We start from the raw sequence: 19170 nt of genomic DNA on the forward strand, positions 1-19170 counted from the left end.
AATATAATAAAATAAAATATAATAAAATATATATACCTTTTATGGGTTAACGTTAGGGGTCATAATTTCCCGGGAAATATTAAAAAAAATCTGTCCATTCTCAGGTGTTGGTGTAACAAACATTCGGTTATTAAATCAGTTTTCTGTTGCTAGTATTGAAAGTATAGATATAATTGAATCCTTCGATTGGCAACTAATCACAACGAATCTGTTTCATCTGTGCAGAAACAATACCGTAACTTTAAGAAGAAAACTTATTTCCCCAAATGTTTTTGCCGGTATTTCTCGGGAACATTTTTCTGGTAAGGAACATTAGTTAATGTATAAACTTATAACCTGGTTTTACTCATTAAAATATACAAAAGAAAACACCTAATTTCTAATTAATTTGTTAAGTTTTATGAATGATTTTTAAACAGAATTAAATTAAAACAAATTTCATATATCTTTAGTTATTTATTTAGCTATTTACTCAGCACTGTTCAAATAAATAATTAAAAACAATTACCACGAATTTTATAATGCGTAGACTTTTTGACAACATTTTTTAAATGACGTGCAAATTGTTTTTCAAGATAAAGTTTTAATTTATATTTAATTAAAATTAACTCTTAAGGGGACTTTTGAAACAAAGTTTGCATTTGTTTGATTTAACATACATACATGCATAGATTTAGTATTAATTTCTTTCATAAATTCTTAAGAATTAAAATTTTCTCATACTTTATATTATGACAGTAGTAGAGTAGAGTAGAAGTAGTAATATTTCATTACGTCATTTCGCAATCACCTCTGTTTTTCTGTGTTACCTCCTTGTAATACAAAATGTGTGCTTGTGTGTTTAAATAGTTTTGTTTTTGGTTTTTAGCACGTTTTTTTTACAAACTACAACATTTTCTCGTACTGCTGATGAATTAATAATCAACCATATTTATTTAATTTTTTTTTTTTAATAAATTAATTTTTATGACATGAATTCTTCATTTATCGATTTTTATTTATTTTTCGTTTTCTTTTCTACTTCTTTGGGTTTGTTTTCTTCTTTCAAGCTGATAAAATTCCATTCGTTGTCTACAAAAGAGTCAATTATTATGAAAATGGTCTAAGTCAAGAAATTAAAAAAAATATTAATTCTTACAAAAATAAAATGATTTTTTTTGTGGTTTAAGGCAATTGTATCGGCTAAAAATCCCGACGCCTTGAGAATTATCAACACTGTTAATTAAAAGAAGTAAGAGTGCTGAATCTTATATACCCACCATCAATATAATACTCCCAATTTTTGTGCATTTTGTATAAAAACATTTATCTGGTTCACTCAGATAAATACTTATAGTGATAAGTTCAAAGTTTTCCACGTATTTTGTTCATTTTATAGATATTAGAAAAATTTTTAGTTTTTTTAAACCCTTGACCATGTGTGGTAAGGATAAGTTTGACATTCCCTTTGTAATTTATACATCTTTTCATTTGCAATTACCTCTATCCGTTGAAATCAACTTTTCGAAGCCCGCAAAAAAAATTGCATACCTGATTGTTATATTAATATATCTGCTATAGTTCCAGTTTGGATGCTGTATAATGGATGAGATTTATGCAAACCACGACTACCTTTTGATATATTTTGAATCTATATCAAAATCGTGAAAATATTTTTTTAACTCGAATTTGTTTTCACCCAAAATATTTTTTCCAACAAAATTTTATTTTTCATCTAAAATTTGTTTTCAACAAAAAATTTTTAGAAACAAAAATTATTTTTCAACAAAAATTTGATTTTGCCCACATTTGGGGAAAATTTCATCCCTCAAGGATCATCAATCTAGGTACGATAGGGTTAGATTGTCTTAGAATTTTATAAGGAATCAGTATTAGGAATTCCCGGTACAAATTTCCCGGGAATTTTGCCAATTTTTCACTACCCGACTAAAAATCCCGGGAATGAAAAACTGACGAAAATACATAGAAAACAAGTTAGAACTCTATTTTTTTCATCAAAAAACAGTAAAAGCTTTTTACAGTTATTTTCTTATATATCGGCAATAATAGACGGCTTATTATTTATTTGAGGTTTTTCATATGAAAATTTAAAAAGTGAATTCATTATTTATAGAATTTATTTCTTATTGAATAATTCTAATTTCTTTAAATATCTTCTTCAAATCCATAACAAAATAGCTTCATAAATTTATTAAATGATTAAATTTTTCTTCAATTAAAATCTAGTACAAAAAGGTTTAATTAATTTTGTAAATGATTTGATTTAACAAAAATTTAATCATTCAAAGTTTTAATAAATTCTGTTATTAATTAACTTTAAAATTAATTCAGTTTAAACAAAGGCTTTGGAATGAATCTAAAAAACTAAATATTAGTAATGGATTTATGGAATGAAAGGCTGACATTCTTTAATTACGGATTAAGATTTTAGTGAATTAATCTCAAATTTTATTAATTAATTCGAAGCTCTGATATTTAATAATTATAACACTAAGTTTTTATATGAAATATGGCTATAATATTCCAAATTTACAGTATCATTATATATTTCGGGAATAGCCGGGTACCCGGGAATGTAGAAAAAAAATTTACCGATTCCCGGGAATCAAAAAAGGTCGGGAAATTAATAACCCTACTCAGTATATATACTTCTGTGGGTGTACGACCAACATTTCGATATATTATAAATGGAAAGACTTTCTGTAACATCAGTTTTTCATGTCTTAAACCTGAATCCGAAAACAGACTGTTTTTTTTTTGTTAAACAGAAAGCAGAAAAATTCAAAATTTAGAACGGAAAATCTATTATATCAAATCAATTTGGATAGTAAACGTTTGTAGCTTTTTTATACCCTTCACTTTCGTGAGAAGGGTATATACATATAAGTTTGTCATTCCGTTTGTAATTTCCACAATACACTTTTCCGACTCTATAAAGTAAATATATAAAGCCATGTCCATCTGTCTGTCTATTGAAATCAACTTTCCGAAGCCCCCAAATAATTTACATACGATATCATCAATACATACATGATAACATCAATATCTCCGGAATTTTTCCGGCTCGGTTGCTATTTAAAATCTCGAAAATCGGTCCACAAATCGCTGAGATATAAGGAAAATACCAGGACAACCTCGATTTTTGACCTATATCTGGATTACTAAGTCATTAATATAGACAATATGGATATCTAATGATATTTCAAAGACCTTTGCCACGAATTATATAAGACCATAGTATGTTGGACCTACAATGGGTCAAAATCGGAAAAAATATTTTTAACCCGAATTTTCACCAAAAGTTTTTTTTCGTTAAATTTAAAAAAAAAATTAAAAAACAAAAAAAAAATTTTAAATTTAAAAAAAAAATTTTAAAAACAATTCGAAAATTTTTTTTCCAAAAACTTAAAAAAAAACAATGGAAAAAAATAAATTTTGTTAGCCTAGAAAGATTAAAACTTTTTATTTTAAAGTATAATTTGGTATATAAGATTTGGCACAGCCGAATATAGCTCTCTTACTTGTTTTATTATCAATTGTTTCTTGTTCCTATATTTTTTTAAACCGAAATTGCGGTTTTTAAATAGTTCAATTTTGTTTTTTTTTGGTGTAATAATATGTATTAAATTTAAATGTTTATCTCAAAACGAAAAAGTGTGACTTAGACCACTTCATAATTACTGCCTCATAATATTATGTATAGTGTATGTAGTGTGTTCGTAGTATATTAATGCGTATGACATTTTATTGTTAATGTTTGTGTGAATATATGGGATAGTTAGTGATATTATTAATACATATGTGTACGAAGTTACATTATTATTATTATTCTCAGATGTATAAACATATAAACATTGTGATAATTATCTTTTAATACAGGGTGTTTCAACAGGAAATTTGTTTAATAATTTTTGTATAAACCCAAAACACAAACTTTTAATGTTCACCAAAAATGGAAATTTTTCATAATGTTTTCAATTGAAAAAAACTTTTAGCAAAATAGTTTCATTTATTGCTACACCTTGTTTATTTAATTAATTATAATATCTTTTAATTTACTTATTTATTTATTTACTCATTCACTTATGTATTGTTTATTTATTTGTTAATTTGATTATTATATTCTATTCTATTTTTTTGTTTTGTTTTCATTTTAGGACTCATGTACTAGAGCAGGAGATGCGTAATCCATTTAGTATTTGCAATGTAGACTGCCTGCTAGACACAGTGACCGCGTTGGTTTCCGACTGTGATCATGAATCATTGAAACGCCTTAAAAATATAGAACAATATGCATCAAAATGTAAGTAGCTTGATCGAATGTTTTGCTGTGTTTGTTATCATTTAAGTAAACAATAAAATAAACTGAAAACATTACACAAATACACAAATTTAAATAAACAGTGTGCGGAAAAAAGATTTAATATTTTCTAATTTAGCAGAGGAAAATGAATTTTGAATAAACAAACATTTTTTAGATTACTCTAATTAAATTTTCGAATTTAATTAAATTTTTTTAATTTTGAATTAATACAATTTCATTGCTTTTCATTTAGACAAACCTCTCGCACAACAAATCTGCCAACTGCGCATGAATGTTGAAGACTTTGATTTTATAAAAATCATTGGAGCCGGTGCCTTTGGTGAGGTGCAATTGGTCCGGCATAAATCCTCCCGTCAAGTGTATGCAATGAAAAGACTTTCAAAATTTGAAATGATGAAACGACCTGACTCGGCATTTTTCTGGGAAGAACGTCACATAATGGCACATGCCAACTCCGAATGGATTGTCCAGTTGCATTTTGCTTTTCAGGATAACAAATACCTGTATATGGTTATGGATTATATGCCCGGTGGTGATATAGTCTCGCTGATGTCCATGTATGAAATACCGGAAAAGTGGGCAATATTCTATACCATGGAAGTGGTTTTGGCATTGGATACAATACACAATATGGGTTTTGTGCATCGCGATGTGAAGCCCGATAATATGTTACTGGATCGTTATGGTCATTTGAAGTTGGCTGATTTTGGTACATGTATGCGCATGGGTTCTAATGGTTTGGTGGTATCAAGCAATGCTGTGGGTACACCCGATTATATAAGTCCCGAAGTGTTGCAATCCCAAGGTGTGGATAATGAATATGGCCGTGAATGCGATTGGTGGTCTGTGGGTATTTTCCTTTACGAAATGCTTGTGGGCGATACTCCCTTCTATGCCGATTCGTTGGTGGGCACATATGGCAAGATTATGGACCATAAAAATTCTCTAAGTTTCCCGGCTGAGGTGGAAATAAGTGAAAATGCTAAGAGTCTTATACGGGCCTTTCTCACAGATCGTACACAAAGATTGGGTCGTCATGGCATAGATGAAATTAAGGAGCATCCATTTTTTCAGAATGACTCCTGGGGCTTTGATAATATCAGAGAAAGTGTTCCACCTGTAGTACCAGAATTGTCTTCCGATGATGATACAAGAAATTTTGAGGACATTGAAAGAGACGAGACTCCTGAAGAAGTATTTCCAATACCCAAGAATTTTGACGGTAATCACTTGCCATTTATAGGTTTCACCTATACGGGCGATTATCAGCTGTTGTCGAATAATGATACAGTTGATGCTGAGGCTAAGGAAAACAGTACAAATACCGCCAATCACAATCATAGACATAGACCTTCTAATTCGAATGAAATCAAACGTTTGGAAGCTTTGCTCGAGAGAGAACGCACTCATTCGGAAACGTTGGAGAAACAAGACAAGGCGTTGAGACAACAATTGGAAATTATTACTAAACGTGAAGCCGAATTACAAGCCATGTCTTCCGAATATGAAAAGGATCTGGCCATAACGCAACACAACTATAAAATTGCTTTGCAAAAGTTTGAACAAGAAATTGAGTTGCGCAAGAAAACTGAAATTCTCTTGACGGAAACGCAGAAAAATCTCGATAATGAACAGAAAATACGAACCCGTGAAATGAACAACAATCAGCATCATAACGAGAAGATTGTTACGCTTGAAAAGCAATTGAAGGAAATGGAGGAGAATTTCAAAAATGAAACAGAAAATTCGCAAAAACTGAAAAAACAAACAGCGGAATGGGGCTTGGCCAAACAAGAACTCGAAGCTAAAATTGCTCAAAATCAAGGAATGCTAACCAGTTTGCAGAATCAAAAGGAAACATTGCAACAAGAAGTAGCTGAGTTACAAGCACATTTGGCACAAGAGAAAAATTCTCGTTCCCAATTGAAGGAACTGCAGAAAGAAACTGAAAATAAATTACAAACCATTTCCAATGATCTAGAGAGAGCCATAACAAGAGAACAACAAGCCTACGAAGATAATAGGGTATTAACGGAGAAAATTTCCGATTTAGAAAAATCAAATGCTGGACTAGATTTCGAATTGAAAGCAGCTCAGGGTCGGTACCAGCAAGAAGTAAAAGCTCATCAGGAAACTGAAAAAACACGCATGTTAAGTCGTGAAGAAGCAAATCTACAAGAAGTTAAAGCTTTACAAACCAAAATTAACGAGGAAAAGTCGGCTCGCATTAAAGCCGATCAAAATTCTCAAGAAAAAGAAAGACAATTTAGTATGCTCTCTGTAGACTATAGGCAAATACAACAACGTTTGCAGAAGTTGGAGGGAGAATGCCGACAAGAGGCTGAAAAGGTGACGGTGTTGCAATCACAACTAGATCAAGAACACACCAAAAAGAACTCTCTACTCTCCGATTTAAGTCTGAAGAGTTCAGAGGTTGCTCACTTGAAATCCAGAGAAAATCAATTACAAAAGGAACTGGCTGCTCTAAGAGAAAATAAACGCAAACATGAGGAGGACATGTCCCAAATAAAGATTGCTCTCAATAAGGAGATCCTACAAAAGAAAGAACTGCAAGATCAACTAGATGCCGAACAAATTTTCTCCCGCCTTTACAAAGCACAAGCTAACGAACACAGAGAAGAAATTGAGGATAGATGTCGTGAAATACAAGACCTTAAAGAGGAACGAGTCTCACTCAAACATCAAGTACAAGTTGCTGTGGCTCGAGCCGATTCAGAAGCCTTGGCTCGTTCCATAGCCGAAGAAACTGTAGCAGATTTGGAGAAGGAAAAAACCATTAAAGAGTTGGAACTCAAAGACTTTATGACGAAACATCGCAATGAAATCTCCGCGAAAGATGCTCTTTTGGCAGCAGCTAAAGATACTGAAGGAGATTTTATTAAGAAAATTAATCAAAAGAATGCTGAACATGATGATTTGATGCAACAAAATAAGAAATTGCTAGATGAAATGACACAAGTGAAGGCAACAAAAGAAGAGGAAATTGTTAAACTCAAAGAGAAGTGGAAGAATGAAATGCTATTGAAACAGGTGGCTGTAAATAAATTGGCCGAAGTCATGAACCGAAGAGATACAGATTTGCAAAGTAAGTGGCATATTAAATTTAAAAATACTTTTGCAGCAAAAATTATACATATTTATCTAACAAATCATGAACACTTTTGTCAAATAATCTCTTCTCTTTCTTTTCTTTTTTAGAACAAAAAGGCAAAACACGTTCATCCGCCGAATTGCGCAAGAAAGAAAAAGAAATGCGTCGTTTACAACAAGAAATGCAACAAGAACGTGAGAAATACAATCAATTGCTACTTAAACACCAAGACCTACAAAGTCAAGTCATTGAAGACAGTCACGTGAGTTTCCAATTATAATTTGGGTGGCTTTAGGGTCAACTTTACTAACGAAAACGCATTTTGTTACTTTTTCCAACAGATTAAACAGAAACTACAAATGGAAATTGACTGCAAGGCCACAGAAATTGAGCAACTGCAATCGAAACTCAATGAAACTGCATCACTGTCATCAGCCGATAACGATCCCGAAGACAATCAAGTGTGTATACGTTTCATCTTCTTGCGAAATGTTTATTTAATTTCTCAATTAATTTCATACAAACCATCTAATATTGTTTCTAACCTTTTTTTCTATTTCTATATTCTTACAATTACACTTTTGGCCCATCAACTTCATGCTCATCTAAACAAAACAAAATAAACTTTACTCTTCATAATCATCTCATTTATAACAATAAAAATTATGCGAAACTACTACATACATTGCAATACTACTACTATTGCTCTACTAACGTGTCTTTTTGTGTATTTCCTCCTGTGTGTTTTTGTGTATTAAAAATTGTATAGAATTCATCCTTACTTTCACTTACACAGGATTCGGTATTTGAGGGCTGGTTAAGTGTGCCCAATAAACAGAATATAAGACGTCATGGATGGAAACGTCAATTTGTGGTGGTATCATCGCGTAAAATTATATTCTATAATTCTGAAATTGACAAACAGAATACCATTGATCCTGTGCTAATATTAGATTTAAGGTAAGTGCCCTCTAGTTTGTCTCAGCCTGTTTATGGAACACAATCAAACAACTTTACATTTGTTTTATTGGTGAGCAGCATAACAAATCTAACCAAATATTTTAATTTTACTACTAAAGCGTTTTCGAGATATATATAAATATATCTATATTTGACACAGAATATATACTGTATAGACATCATATTAATAACTATCCTAAGGTATCTGAATCGAAATAATTTTGATTTTATTCGATTTATTTCATATTGAAGCGAAACCCTTATATTCTGGTACATTATCAATAACTCCAAATATTGAATAGTGAAATACCACCAGAATACCAATTCCTAATAAATAAGCGAAATAAATACTGGTTTGCACTCCTCAAATTCACTTGCGCAAGTCTTGAGTTTGTAGATGAGAGAAGAGAGGAGATATTTCCTTCCTCTCTCTTCTATAAACTCAAGACTTGCTCAAGAAAACTTGACGTGTGTAAACCAACACTAAACATTGAAAATTTGTGTTTTCTAAGATATGTTTTATTTTAGTAAAACTTTCCTCTAACGTGCTTGATTGTGTTCTATAAACACGCTGTGTTAATTTGTAAAAATATTTGAAAATTTCATTCTAATAATTATGTTGGCTTGTTGGAAAAAATCAGCAAAGTGTTTCATGTACGATCAGTAACTCAGGGTGATGTTATAAGAGCCGATGCCAGAGAGATACCACGAATTTTCCAATTATTATATGCCGGTGAAGGAGAAGCCCGCCGACCCGATGAACAACAACAATTGGATATAAGTGTGCTTAGAGGTGGTACAGCCGAAGAACGACCCGGATCCATAATACACAAAGGTTTTATTATATTAATTTAACGAAATATTCAAATATTAAATTTGTAATCTTTTTTTAGGCCATGAATTTGTGCATATTACCTATCATATGCCCACTGCTTGTGAAGTGTGTCCTAAACCCTTGTGGCATATGTTTAAACCACCAGCGGCCTATGAGTGCAAAAGGTGATTATTTTTTAATTTTATTTTTTGGATTATTGTATGTTAAACTAATTTTTAATTTCAACAGATGCCGCAACAAAATCCACAAGGAACATGTCGACAATAATGATCCTTTAGCACCTTGCAAACTGCATCATGATCCTCATAGTGCGAGAGAAATGCTTTTGTTAGCTTCCAATACCGATGAACAGAATTTATGGGTATCACGTCTCTCTAAACGTATCCAAAAATGTGGATATAAGGCGAATTCCTCATCAAATAATAATAGCAATAATACCGATGGTAGTAAAATATCACCAAGGTGAGATATATTTAAATACTAATACACACCTAATTAATTTGGGTTCTTAAAAGTGGTTACTTCATTTTATAATACATTTTTACTGGTAGCTTAGTTAATTTTATTGAAAGAAACTACTCCATTTTAAACATGTTTTTCTAAGACTTAAGAACAATGGAACTAGGGCAGAAATAGGAAAAACTATTTATCTATGATGAAGATATTCCCAATAGCTCTGGAGAATATGCATTATTTAATATATTGTTCACAAATTTAGGCAAATGATTCTCGTAACTTGAATGATCCGTTCATGTGATTAAAGCCACAGAATTATTAAAAATTGTTTTCCATATATAAGATCAGCAAGATGAAGATTATTTAAAATATAAAGCTCTACATAACGCGTATCATGCAAAATGTTTAGTATTTCTATAAGATCGTTTCAGAGATCAATCAGATGAATACTTCGTTTAATTTTTTGAAGAAAAGAATTAGCTCTCATTGAGTAAAATTCTGCAAATATTTTCCTTTAATGACTGAAATATTAAAACTGAAATTCCTTTTAAATAAGGTTCGCATACTTTAGCCAAAATATCAGATATATGCATCCAAAGTTTTAACTCCCATCCAATGTTACACCTAAGTACTTCAATTTGTCAACAAATTCTACATCTATTTCATAAAAGAATAGATAAATAGACCCGGTTCCCATTACCCAATACAAAGGCCAACGCCTTTATCTTCCCAGCGTATCTAGCTGGAAATATCAATGGAGACAATAAAGTGCTGAGATGATTCAAATGTAGAAAAACATGAGATGACATGAAAGAGTGGAAAATCTAAATAGGGAATGCAACTATAATTAAAACTAAAAACGAATTTTCGAACCTTTTATGTTTAAAATTTTTAATAGTCGCTTTTCGATATTTATGAAAGTTGTAGTTTTTTCGACTTTGTTTACGATTTTTTCGATATTTAATCCTTTTTTTATGTAAAAAACGTGTGGTTGCTAGATTTATTGATGATAATGCGCATTTTACAATTCAAGTAATAGATCCGTCCAAATTTTTGATCCAAAAATATTTTTTATATTGCGTGAATTTGAATAAATACATGGAGGTTATGCCATTATTCATCGGCATTAAACAGCAACAGTTTTAAAGTTTTCTTCAGTTAAATTTTTTTGGAAAATTAAATTTTGATATTTTCAAAACAAAATTAAATGTTGTATTTAATGAAGGAAAACTGGGGACAAGCGTCTACAAGTCACCAGTTTTGTAGACTATTTTGGTGACTTTTTGGCGACATTGTCAATGAAGCATCTATATTTTAATTTGTCTTTGATGAGTAAAAAATAAAAAAATAAAATAATTTGAAGACCTTTCAAATGTTAAAAAAATATATAGTTTCATTGTCTACATCTTCTTCAAAAAAGTACCAAAAGTATAGACTATAATTACTAAAGTGTAGTAGTCACTGGTTCCAATGTCTACTTATGGTCCTAAAAGAAGTACCAAGTTAATAATACTATCGTCAATAGTATGTATACTTCCAATGACACGCACATTTTAAATGTCTATAGTAAATAGCATTGTATTGGGGTATAATAAGTCACTAGTACTGGTGATTGTGTCAATAGTAGGTCAGTAAAGTTTCACTATTGACATTTCATGCAGGGTAAATAAATAAAACAAAATATGTAAATAAAAATTAAACTTGCAGGAAAATATCAATACTCAGCAATAAAATATTTTGAATACTACTGTGCAAGCAAGAAATGTATTTTTCAAAATGATTTCTTGACAAACCGAATGAATTTAATTTTAATTAGTATTAATACACAGTATTGTCGTCTGTAAATACATTTAGTAAATAGAAATCTCGAATTTTCACAAAACTTTTAATATTTCACAGGCTGAATATAATAGTAGATTTATTAAAACACGTTTAACTTGGAGTAGTTGTTTCTCTCATATTTATTTCATTAATTTAATTAACTAATAAATTATTCTCTTTTTATTATCATGCTTTATGTGTGTCTAATGATTATAAAAATGAAAAAAAAATTTACTAAAATTTTTTAAAACAAAAACTACAAATTGGTAATTTAATGTCTTATTAAAAAAATTAAAACAAACAAAACATCTTTTTTCCTGTATCTTTTTTTCTGTGTCTGTGTGTGTCTCTTAAACAAAACAAAAAAAATATATAAATGCTCGTAACCACCTCCATCATACTACTACATCCATACCATTGCTGATCCTTTAAAAACAAACTCAAAATCAAACATATTAAATCAAACGCAAAAACAAAAAACAACTTTAAAAATAATAATAAAAACAGCCAATCAACACGTTCCAATTACAAGCCATATGCAGTTAATGTACAAAGATCAGCTACGCTGCCAGCAAATTCATCATTAAAACAGTGATTTACAATGTTTTATTATTTTTATTTTATAATTTTTAATTTTCTTTAAAATTTAACATAGTTTTATTAATTTTTTATTTTATTTTAATTTAATTATTATCTCTAATTTCTGCTGTTTATACTTATTTATATTAATCTGTAACAGAGTTGTTTTTCATTTTAAGTGGCTTCTTTTGTTTTTAATTTAACTAATAATTTTGTTTTTTCTCTCCCTCGCTCACACAATTATTAAATAATATGGCAATTTTTTTTAATTAATTTAATTTCATTTTACTTTACTTTTGTTTATCTGTTAATTATATTAATATCATTACTATTATTTTCTTTCTGTTTATTAAACCAAAAACCTTTTTATTTTTGCTAAATAACTTAAACTTATCATTACATTAACTAAAAAAAAAAACAATAACAGCAAAATATGTACTTTAAAAGAAACCTAAAAATACCTATTATCTCTTTAAATTATTGATCTAATTAATCAACACATAATCAACTGGAAGATAGATGATAAAAGAAACATTAATATTTTTTATAAACATTTTATAAATTTATAGAGTAGCTTTTATTTTTTTTTTATCTATAAAGAAAAGAAAGAAGAATAATAATTTAGGCACTAAAGTGTAACTTAAATGAAAAAAATAAGATATTTTTTTTTAATTGTATTTTATTTTTATATATTAAAATTTATTCTTAAGCAATTGCCAAAACTCTTAAAAGAGAGCCAATATAAAAAGAAAAAATCTTAAAAAAAATAAAAAAAAATTTTAAAAATAATAAAAATTACAAAAAAAAAAAAATTATAATTATAATTAATTAGTGTTAAAAATTCTACTACATATCCTTTTTATTACCCTTTACATGCTGGCAACTGTTTTGTGTTAATTTACAATAGAAACGAAACATTGCTTTGAAAAATATTTAGCTTTATGCGACAACGAACTAAAGAGATTTGAAATATTTATAAGGGACTTAATTGAAACAATTGAATTGTTGTTAATTTCTGCTTTGTCTTTTAAATGACAAAACAAACATTCCATAACGAATATTGTTTGAAACAATCTGTTATAATATATAATATACTTAATTAAAGTAAAATCGTTCAATTTTTTCTACTATTAACTTAATTTTTAATTCGAAGAGATTTTTCGAAATACAGAGCTCCATATAAAAAGTTTATAAAACAAAACCATACAAAATCGGTTTTATAAACCTTTAATAAATTTATAAACAATGCCTTTAAACTAGAAACGGCTTGTGAAAACTAAGAATAATTCAAATATTTTATTTGTTATACTATATTGAGAAACAGTAATATAATTCACATCGCCGTTTTTTACCCTTGCGAAAATCACAACAACCTTAAGGTTTGCATTTTCTCTTGGGTAAAAAACTTAGTATAAAGAGAAACATATAATATTTCAAGCAAGAACAACGTTAATGAGAATTAACGCCAATTACTAATTAAAAAAAAAATCAGCCGCCAACTGCAATCAAATAGTTTGTAATGTTATTCGGAATACGCAGCCCCAGACGTTGCGAATACATTAACACCAAATATTAATGCTTAATACTCAAACTGCCCTGCAGAAAATATCAATAGTGAAACTGTACTGACTTACTATTGACACAGTCATCAGCACTAGTGACGTATTATTCCCCCAGAGAAGTGGAAGTCTACTACTGACGATAGTACTATTGACTATGTACTTCTTTGGGGATCATATGTAGAGATTGAAACCAGAGACTCACTAGTACATTTTAGTAATTCTACTCTACATTTTTGGTGCTTTTAAACAAATTAAAAACAAAAAGGTACGAATTGAAGGTACATTTGGAAGAGTCGTTTTCAAATTCATGGTTTTCTTCGTTTGACAAAAAGTTACCAAAATATTCGACAAAACTGGTGACTTGGAGACAGTTTTCCCCAGGTTTCCTTCAGGATATTAAAAAGAGCCGAAACGTGTTTGCAACGTACTCATGAGCAGGTTTAACTATTCAACAATATCGTTGAAATGGTTTTCAAAACTCCAAATATAGGAAAAATACTGATTTTGGTCTAACACTAAGATATAATTCCATCTGTCCTCTAATTTTGTTAAACATGACAGAAGATTTGTAGTTATTTGGATTTTATCAATCGTACCCCAGGCTGATTAGAAGTGTGTGCCCTAGTAGGAAGGAAACTGACACAGAACTTCCCTGTGAAATTGTAGTGTAGACTATACAGCATAATCAAACAAATCCTAACAATGTCACCAAAAATACACTAGAACTGTTGTCTCTAACGTTTCTCTACTCACGCTTAAAGGAAAGTTGTCGACATTTTAACTAGTGCAATTGTCGTTAGAGAAAGATTATTGACATATAGAGATATGGTTCTAGGCTGACTACAGGGTTGTTATGTGGTTCTTCGTGGGTAGGTTCTGGTTCAAGTTCCAACAGTTTATATTTAAGGAACCTATCACTTTAGCATTGAGTCAACAAGGACCTTAACAGTTGACAAATTTGAATTATCTTTTAACAAGTCTCAGGGCCTTTAAAACCATTCCCAGAAAATTCTCTCAGTGTACTTATGATTTTCTATATTCCTTTGTTATTTATTGTTAGATTATTCAAATAAGGGATGCGTTCTGCTTTCAATTTTTAACGAATTTAGTTTTGTTAACAACTATTGTTTATTAGTTGCACAGAATAATTTATGAACTACAAGCTTTTTCAAACATTTCACACAATATATTTCAACTCTTTTTAGTTCAATTTGTTAAATACTGTAAACATTTTTTTCGAAAACAAATCCATTTTCTACTTTTTCTATCTTAAAACTGTCTATTTTTATTATTTTTATATGTATGGCATAATTTTGTTTTTCTTTAAGAAGAATAATAAAACTAAAGAAGTAATTACCATTACCTATATTGCAACAAATAATTCCATACTTAAAAGTATCAAATATGAAAAGAAAGTAATTAATATATTATAATAGTTATACATACATTTCAATTAATATTATTTAATTAATTAATTCAAATTTAAGTATTATGAAAAAGATAAAAAAAAAATAAAAAAATCTTTGTTTTGTTAATTTTATTTTGTATTATTTTAAGTTTTATTATTTTTGTACATTTTATTTTAATTTTACTTTTTCCCCTTATTTATTATTTTATGCTTTTAGTTTTGCAAAAAAAAAAAAAAAAATTGTTCAAGTCAATTAAAAAAAGAAAAAATTGTATCATTCTTGATTTAATTTGTGTACTATTCGTATTTGATTTTATTTTTTTTTAAATGTAATCATTTTAATTTTATTTAATTTTTCTTTATTTAAAGTTATGTATACATAATACCCATAATATAATATAAAAACAAAGAAAAACCAATAAAAAATATAATTATTTTGTAAAAACCAACAAACAAACATTAAAATATTAATAATTTTAATTATGCTTTTGTTTTATTTGAATGGCTGGATTTTTATTTTGTTTAATTTTCATTTATTTGTTTTGTTGCAGCTTGTTGTTTCTGTTCGAATTCAATAGTTTACTTTTTCTCCATCATTATTTTAATAATTTAGTATTGTTATTATATAATTTTTGTAAAATTTTCGGTGTGAGTGGTATGATTGTGTAAATATTTAATTTAAACTTTTAATTTTGCAGTCGTTTGAAAATTCTTCGACATCAATTATCTGTACAAAAATCTTAGCAAACTTCCTACAACTCCAGCGGCATTGTCATTTACTACACAACTATCAACACGCTTAAGTAATCGTTTGCTCAACAGTTTTATACGACGTTTTCGAAATAAAAGAAATAATGAATGATTTAATCGTAATCATCAATCAATAAACTACAAAATATTACATGCTACAATCAAAATGATGTTTTCTTTTAATTTAACTACGAATTTATTTATGTCTTTAAGTCCTTTTCTATGTTTTAGTGTGTGTTTTTTTTACTTTGTTTACTTAATTACATTTTACATACATATATAAGTTACATTCCTATTTGTTAGTAAAATCTTATAATTATTATCAATAGTAATACATAGTAATAATAATAATAATTGTTTTTGTTTTATTCTTTTAAAGCATTTATAGTTTAATTAATTGTTAATATACCCTATTTCATAATTAAGTTAAAGTTCGAAATTATTAATCAAAATATATAATGAATGAAATCATTTTGTAAGACTTACATTGAAATGTGCCTTGTACATATATACAAACAAACATTTTCAAAGTTTATTAAAATTCATATCTTTTTTTTTACAAAATCAGGCTTAATTTAAAACATACACATATAAATATATTTAAGCACATATCACTGAATTTTATACATCAAACATTTTTAACGATTTTGTAATTAAAACATCATATCTTAATAACAAACATTTTAGTAATTTAAGAGCTACATACATACATACATATTTAAAATATGATATTTTATAGTATTTTTAATTGTATACAATTTTGTTAACTATTAAAACGTTATTTGATTAAATTTAAAATGTGCTGCTAATTATTGAATATTATTTAAAGCTGGACAATTTGAAGACAATAAAATAGATCAAATCATAAATATGCAAAATGTTTGTAAATTTCCGAAAATATTATTTCAACATAAAAACCGATTAATTCCTTCGTATATTTTCCCAGCTTCGGGACATTTAAAATTTAACCAATTTTAATATAGAAATTTTTACTAAACAAAATTTTTAAAATATTAATCTTTTATTAGCACCGGACCAAATGTGGAGTTTCTGTACAAAATTTAAAAAATTCTAATTATTTTTTTGGAAAATAAGAGATTTTCGCTCCAATAATTTGAATACGAAAAGAAAGGTGTTCTGTAAATCGCAATCGCAAAAAGTTTGGCGACTTCAAATCACAAAATAATGCATAAGAAACAAAAGTTTAAAAATAAATGAAAATTAAACACATGCCAACTTAAATATGTTTTTTAACACAGACGGAAATTGCTAAATCGACTCAGAGAGCGATTCTGAGGCCATGAGGTTTGGTGTGGGCGTTACAAACATCAGCACAAACACATACCCTCTATGGTGGTGTAGGGTATACAAATGTATGGTTGCTATAATTTCTACAATAAAAATTTAAAAAAAATTCGCCATTTTTGTGATAACCTTTTTCCGACCAACACTAATAACTATCTGTTTCAACTACATACAAGGTTATCCTTGATAATGCTATCTTCTTAATAGTTTCGGTATTCGGTTTACTGGCCGAAACTGAAACGAATATTCATTCAGTGCATTGTGATTAATTCTAACAAAGAAATTGTTTAATGACACTCTTTAATTTGTATATGTTTTTAGCAACGTACCGTTACCTAAGTAGAAGCAATTACCGTTATCGGCAAAATATAATTTCCGGTATAATCGAAAATACCATTACCCCTTTTCTATAAAGAATTTTTAATTAAAATTAGCGATGCCTTGCCTTTTTACCGTTTCGAATCGGTAGCCAACCTTGGTTTTAAAATTTTTAAAGTTGTCGCTATACCGTATTTTTGGTACAATTGCTTTAAAATTCACCGCCTCCGAAAATTTAAGTTAGCCGATTTTATTTCATATTAATAAAACTTGATTTATTGACGATTTTTATCTAACTATGTTTTTTATTTATTAGTTTTTCCAATCTAGTAAATAATAAGTGGCATATTTTTTTTATTTTAACACAAATTTCTTAATATAATATATAAAAAAAACATAATTTAACAATAAAATTGTAACCCAAACAGGACTAATTTAATTGCAACCTTCATAGAAGTAGTGCTGATAATAAAATTATTTTTAAATTTACAATAAACAAATATTTTATATAAAATACATTAAATCATTGTTTTTTTTTTGCACGTTAACTTTGTTTGGATCGGGTAAGTCTAACTAAACATTTAATTTTTAATTCTTACAATTGTTTTCATATGCGCAAACTGTGAAATTGCTATATAAATTTTTGTAAAAATCAAGAAAATTTACATGTTTTTCTAATTTTTCGAAATTTTTCCCGATGTTGATCCATTGTAGGTCTAAAGGTCTTTGAAATATCTGTCATTAGATATCCATAACTTATCAACATTTTAAACATAGTTAAGCTTAATAAATGTTTAAATATTATTATTAGTATAAAAAAAATATATTTAAACATTGATTATGCCTTAACTATGTTTATAATTAAAAAATTTAAATTTCTGTACCAAAAACTTCACTATTGTTTTAATCACCCCTATCGGCAATAACATGTGAAATTTTGTTCCCATGAAATATTCATTTCCCTCGAAGGGAAAATTGCTATCGGGAATATCATGATGAACTTTACATTCACAATAGTTGATTTTGTTCGTAACAGCTGTTTATTGTTTACAAAATTCCATCTAAAAATTTCACAACAAAGGGAATTTTTTTCACGTGAACAAAGTTGATGAACGAAAAAAGGAAAAGTGAAAATATTTCATGTGAAATGTTGATTCACGATAGGGGTGAATATTAAAAACGTTGTCAAATTAAAATCAGAAATACAAAATTATTATATTATCTGTTCATTTACTTTCCCAGTAAATACTTGCAACGAGAGAATAAAATCAAAATTTACAAAATTACAAAATTACTCTTTTAAATTCTCAATAATAGTAAAAAGTAAATGAACGCTTTTCCAGTAACAATTGTTTTATACACACAATTTTATTATTTTATTCCTTTTAAAATGTATATGTATGACAATGAAATTAATGAAAGCGAGACAATGAAATTAATGAAAGCGAAGAGGACCTTATACAAAATGAATTAGATTTAAGCAATTACTAAAAGTTTTAGTATAATTACAATAAATTAATGTATTAAGTTTGCATTAATGATTGTAAATGGGTTAATTTTTGGTCGTTAGTGGGTTAAATTCCATTTTTTTAATAGAATTATTCTTACTTTCGAAATTCTTTAAGGTTTTGGTTTGAATACCATGATTTTGTAGTCGTTATTAATTTAGCACAGAAAAAGTAGTCATTTAACCTATAGTGCAATGGCAGGGAATAGCATATATTTATAAAAACTGTCTAA

At 28.3% G+C, this 19170-nt stretch overlaps 1 protein-coding gene across 3 annotated transcripts in view; it reads left to right on the forward strand.

The window, feature by feature from the left end:
* Rok (Rho kinase) overlaps positions 1-15981 on the forward strand; it is a 53411-nt gene extending 37430 nt beyond the window's left edge. Inside the window, exons 3-11 of one of the 3 annotated variants that reach the window (XM_065509737.1) lie at positions 4158-4303; positions 4557-7430; positions 7544-7698; positions 7778-7897; positions 8206-8396; positions 9038-9231; positions 9290-9395; positions 9460-9693; positions 15756-15981. In XM_065509737.1, the coding sequence (XP_065365809.1) occupies positions 4158-4303; positions 4557-7430; positions 7544-7698; positions 7778-7897; positions 8206-8396; positions 9038-9231; positions 9290-9395; positions 9460-9693; positions 15756-15801 (4066 nt within the window). In that variant the 3' untranslated portion in view covers positions 15802-15981. Of the gene's footprint in view, positions 1-4157; positions 4304-4556; positions 7431-7543; positions 7699-7777; positions 7898-8205; positions 8397-9037; positions 9232-9289; positions 9396-9459; positions 9694-12015; positions 12363-15755 lie in introns of those variants that run through there. The other 2 variants (XM_065509735.1, XM_065509736.1) reach the window with 2 other exon arrangements.
* Positions 15982-19170: the final 3189 nt, after the last annotated feature.

This window comes from Calliphora vicina, chromosome 4, assembly GCF_958450345.1.
Source record: "Calliphora vicina chromosome 4, idCalVici1.1, whole genome shotgun sequence".
Lineage (NCBI taxonomy): Eukaryota > Metazoa > Arthropoda > Insecta > Diptera > Calliphoridae > Calliphora > Calliphora vicina.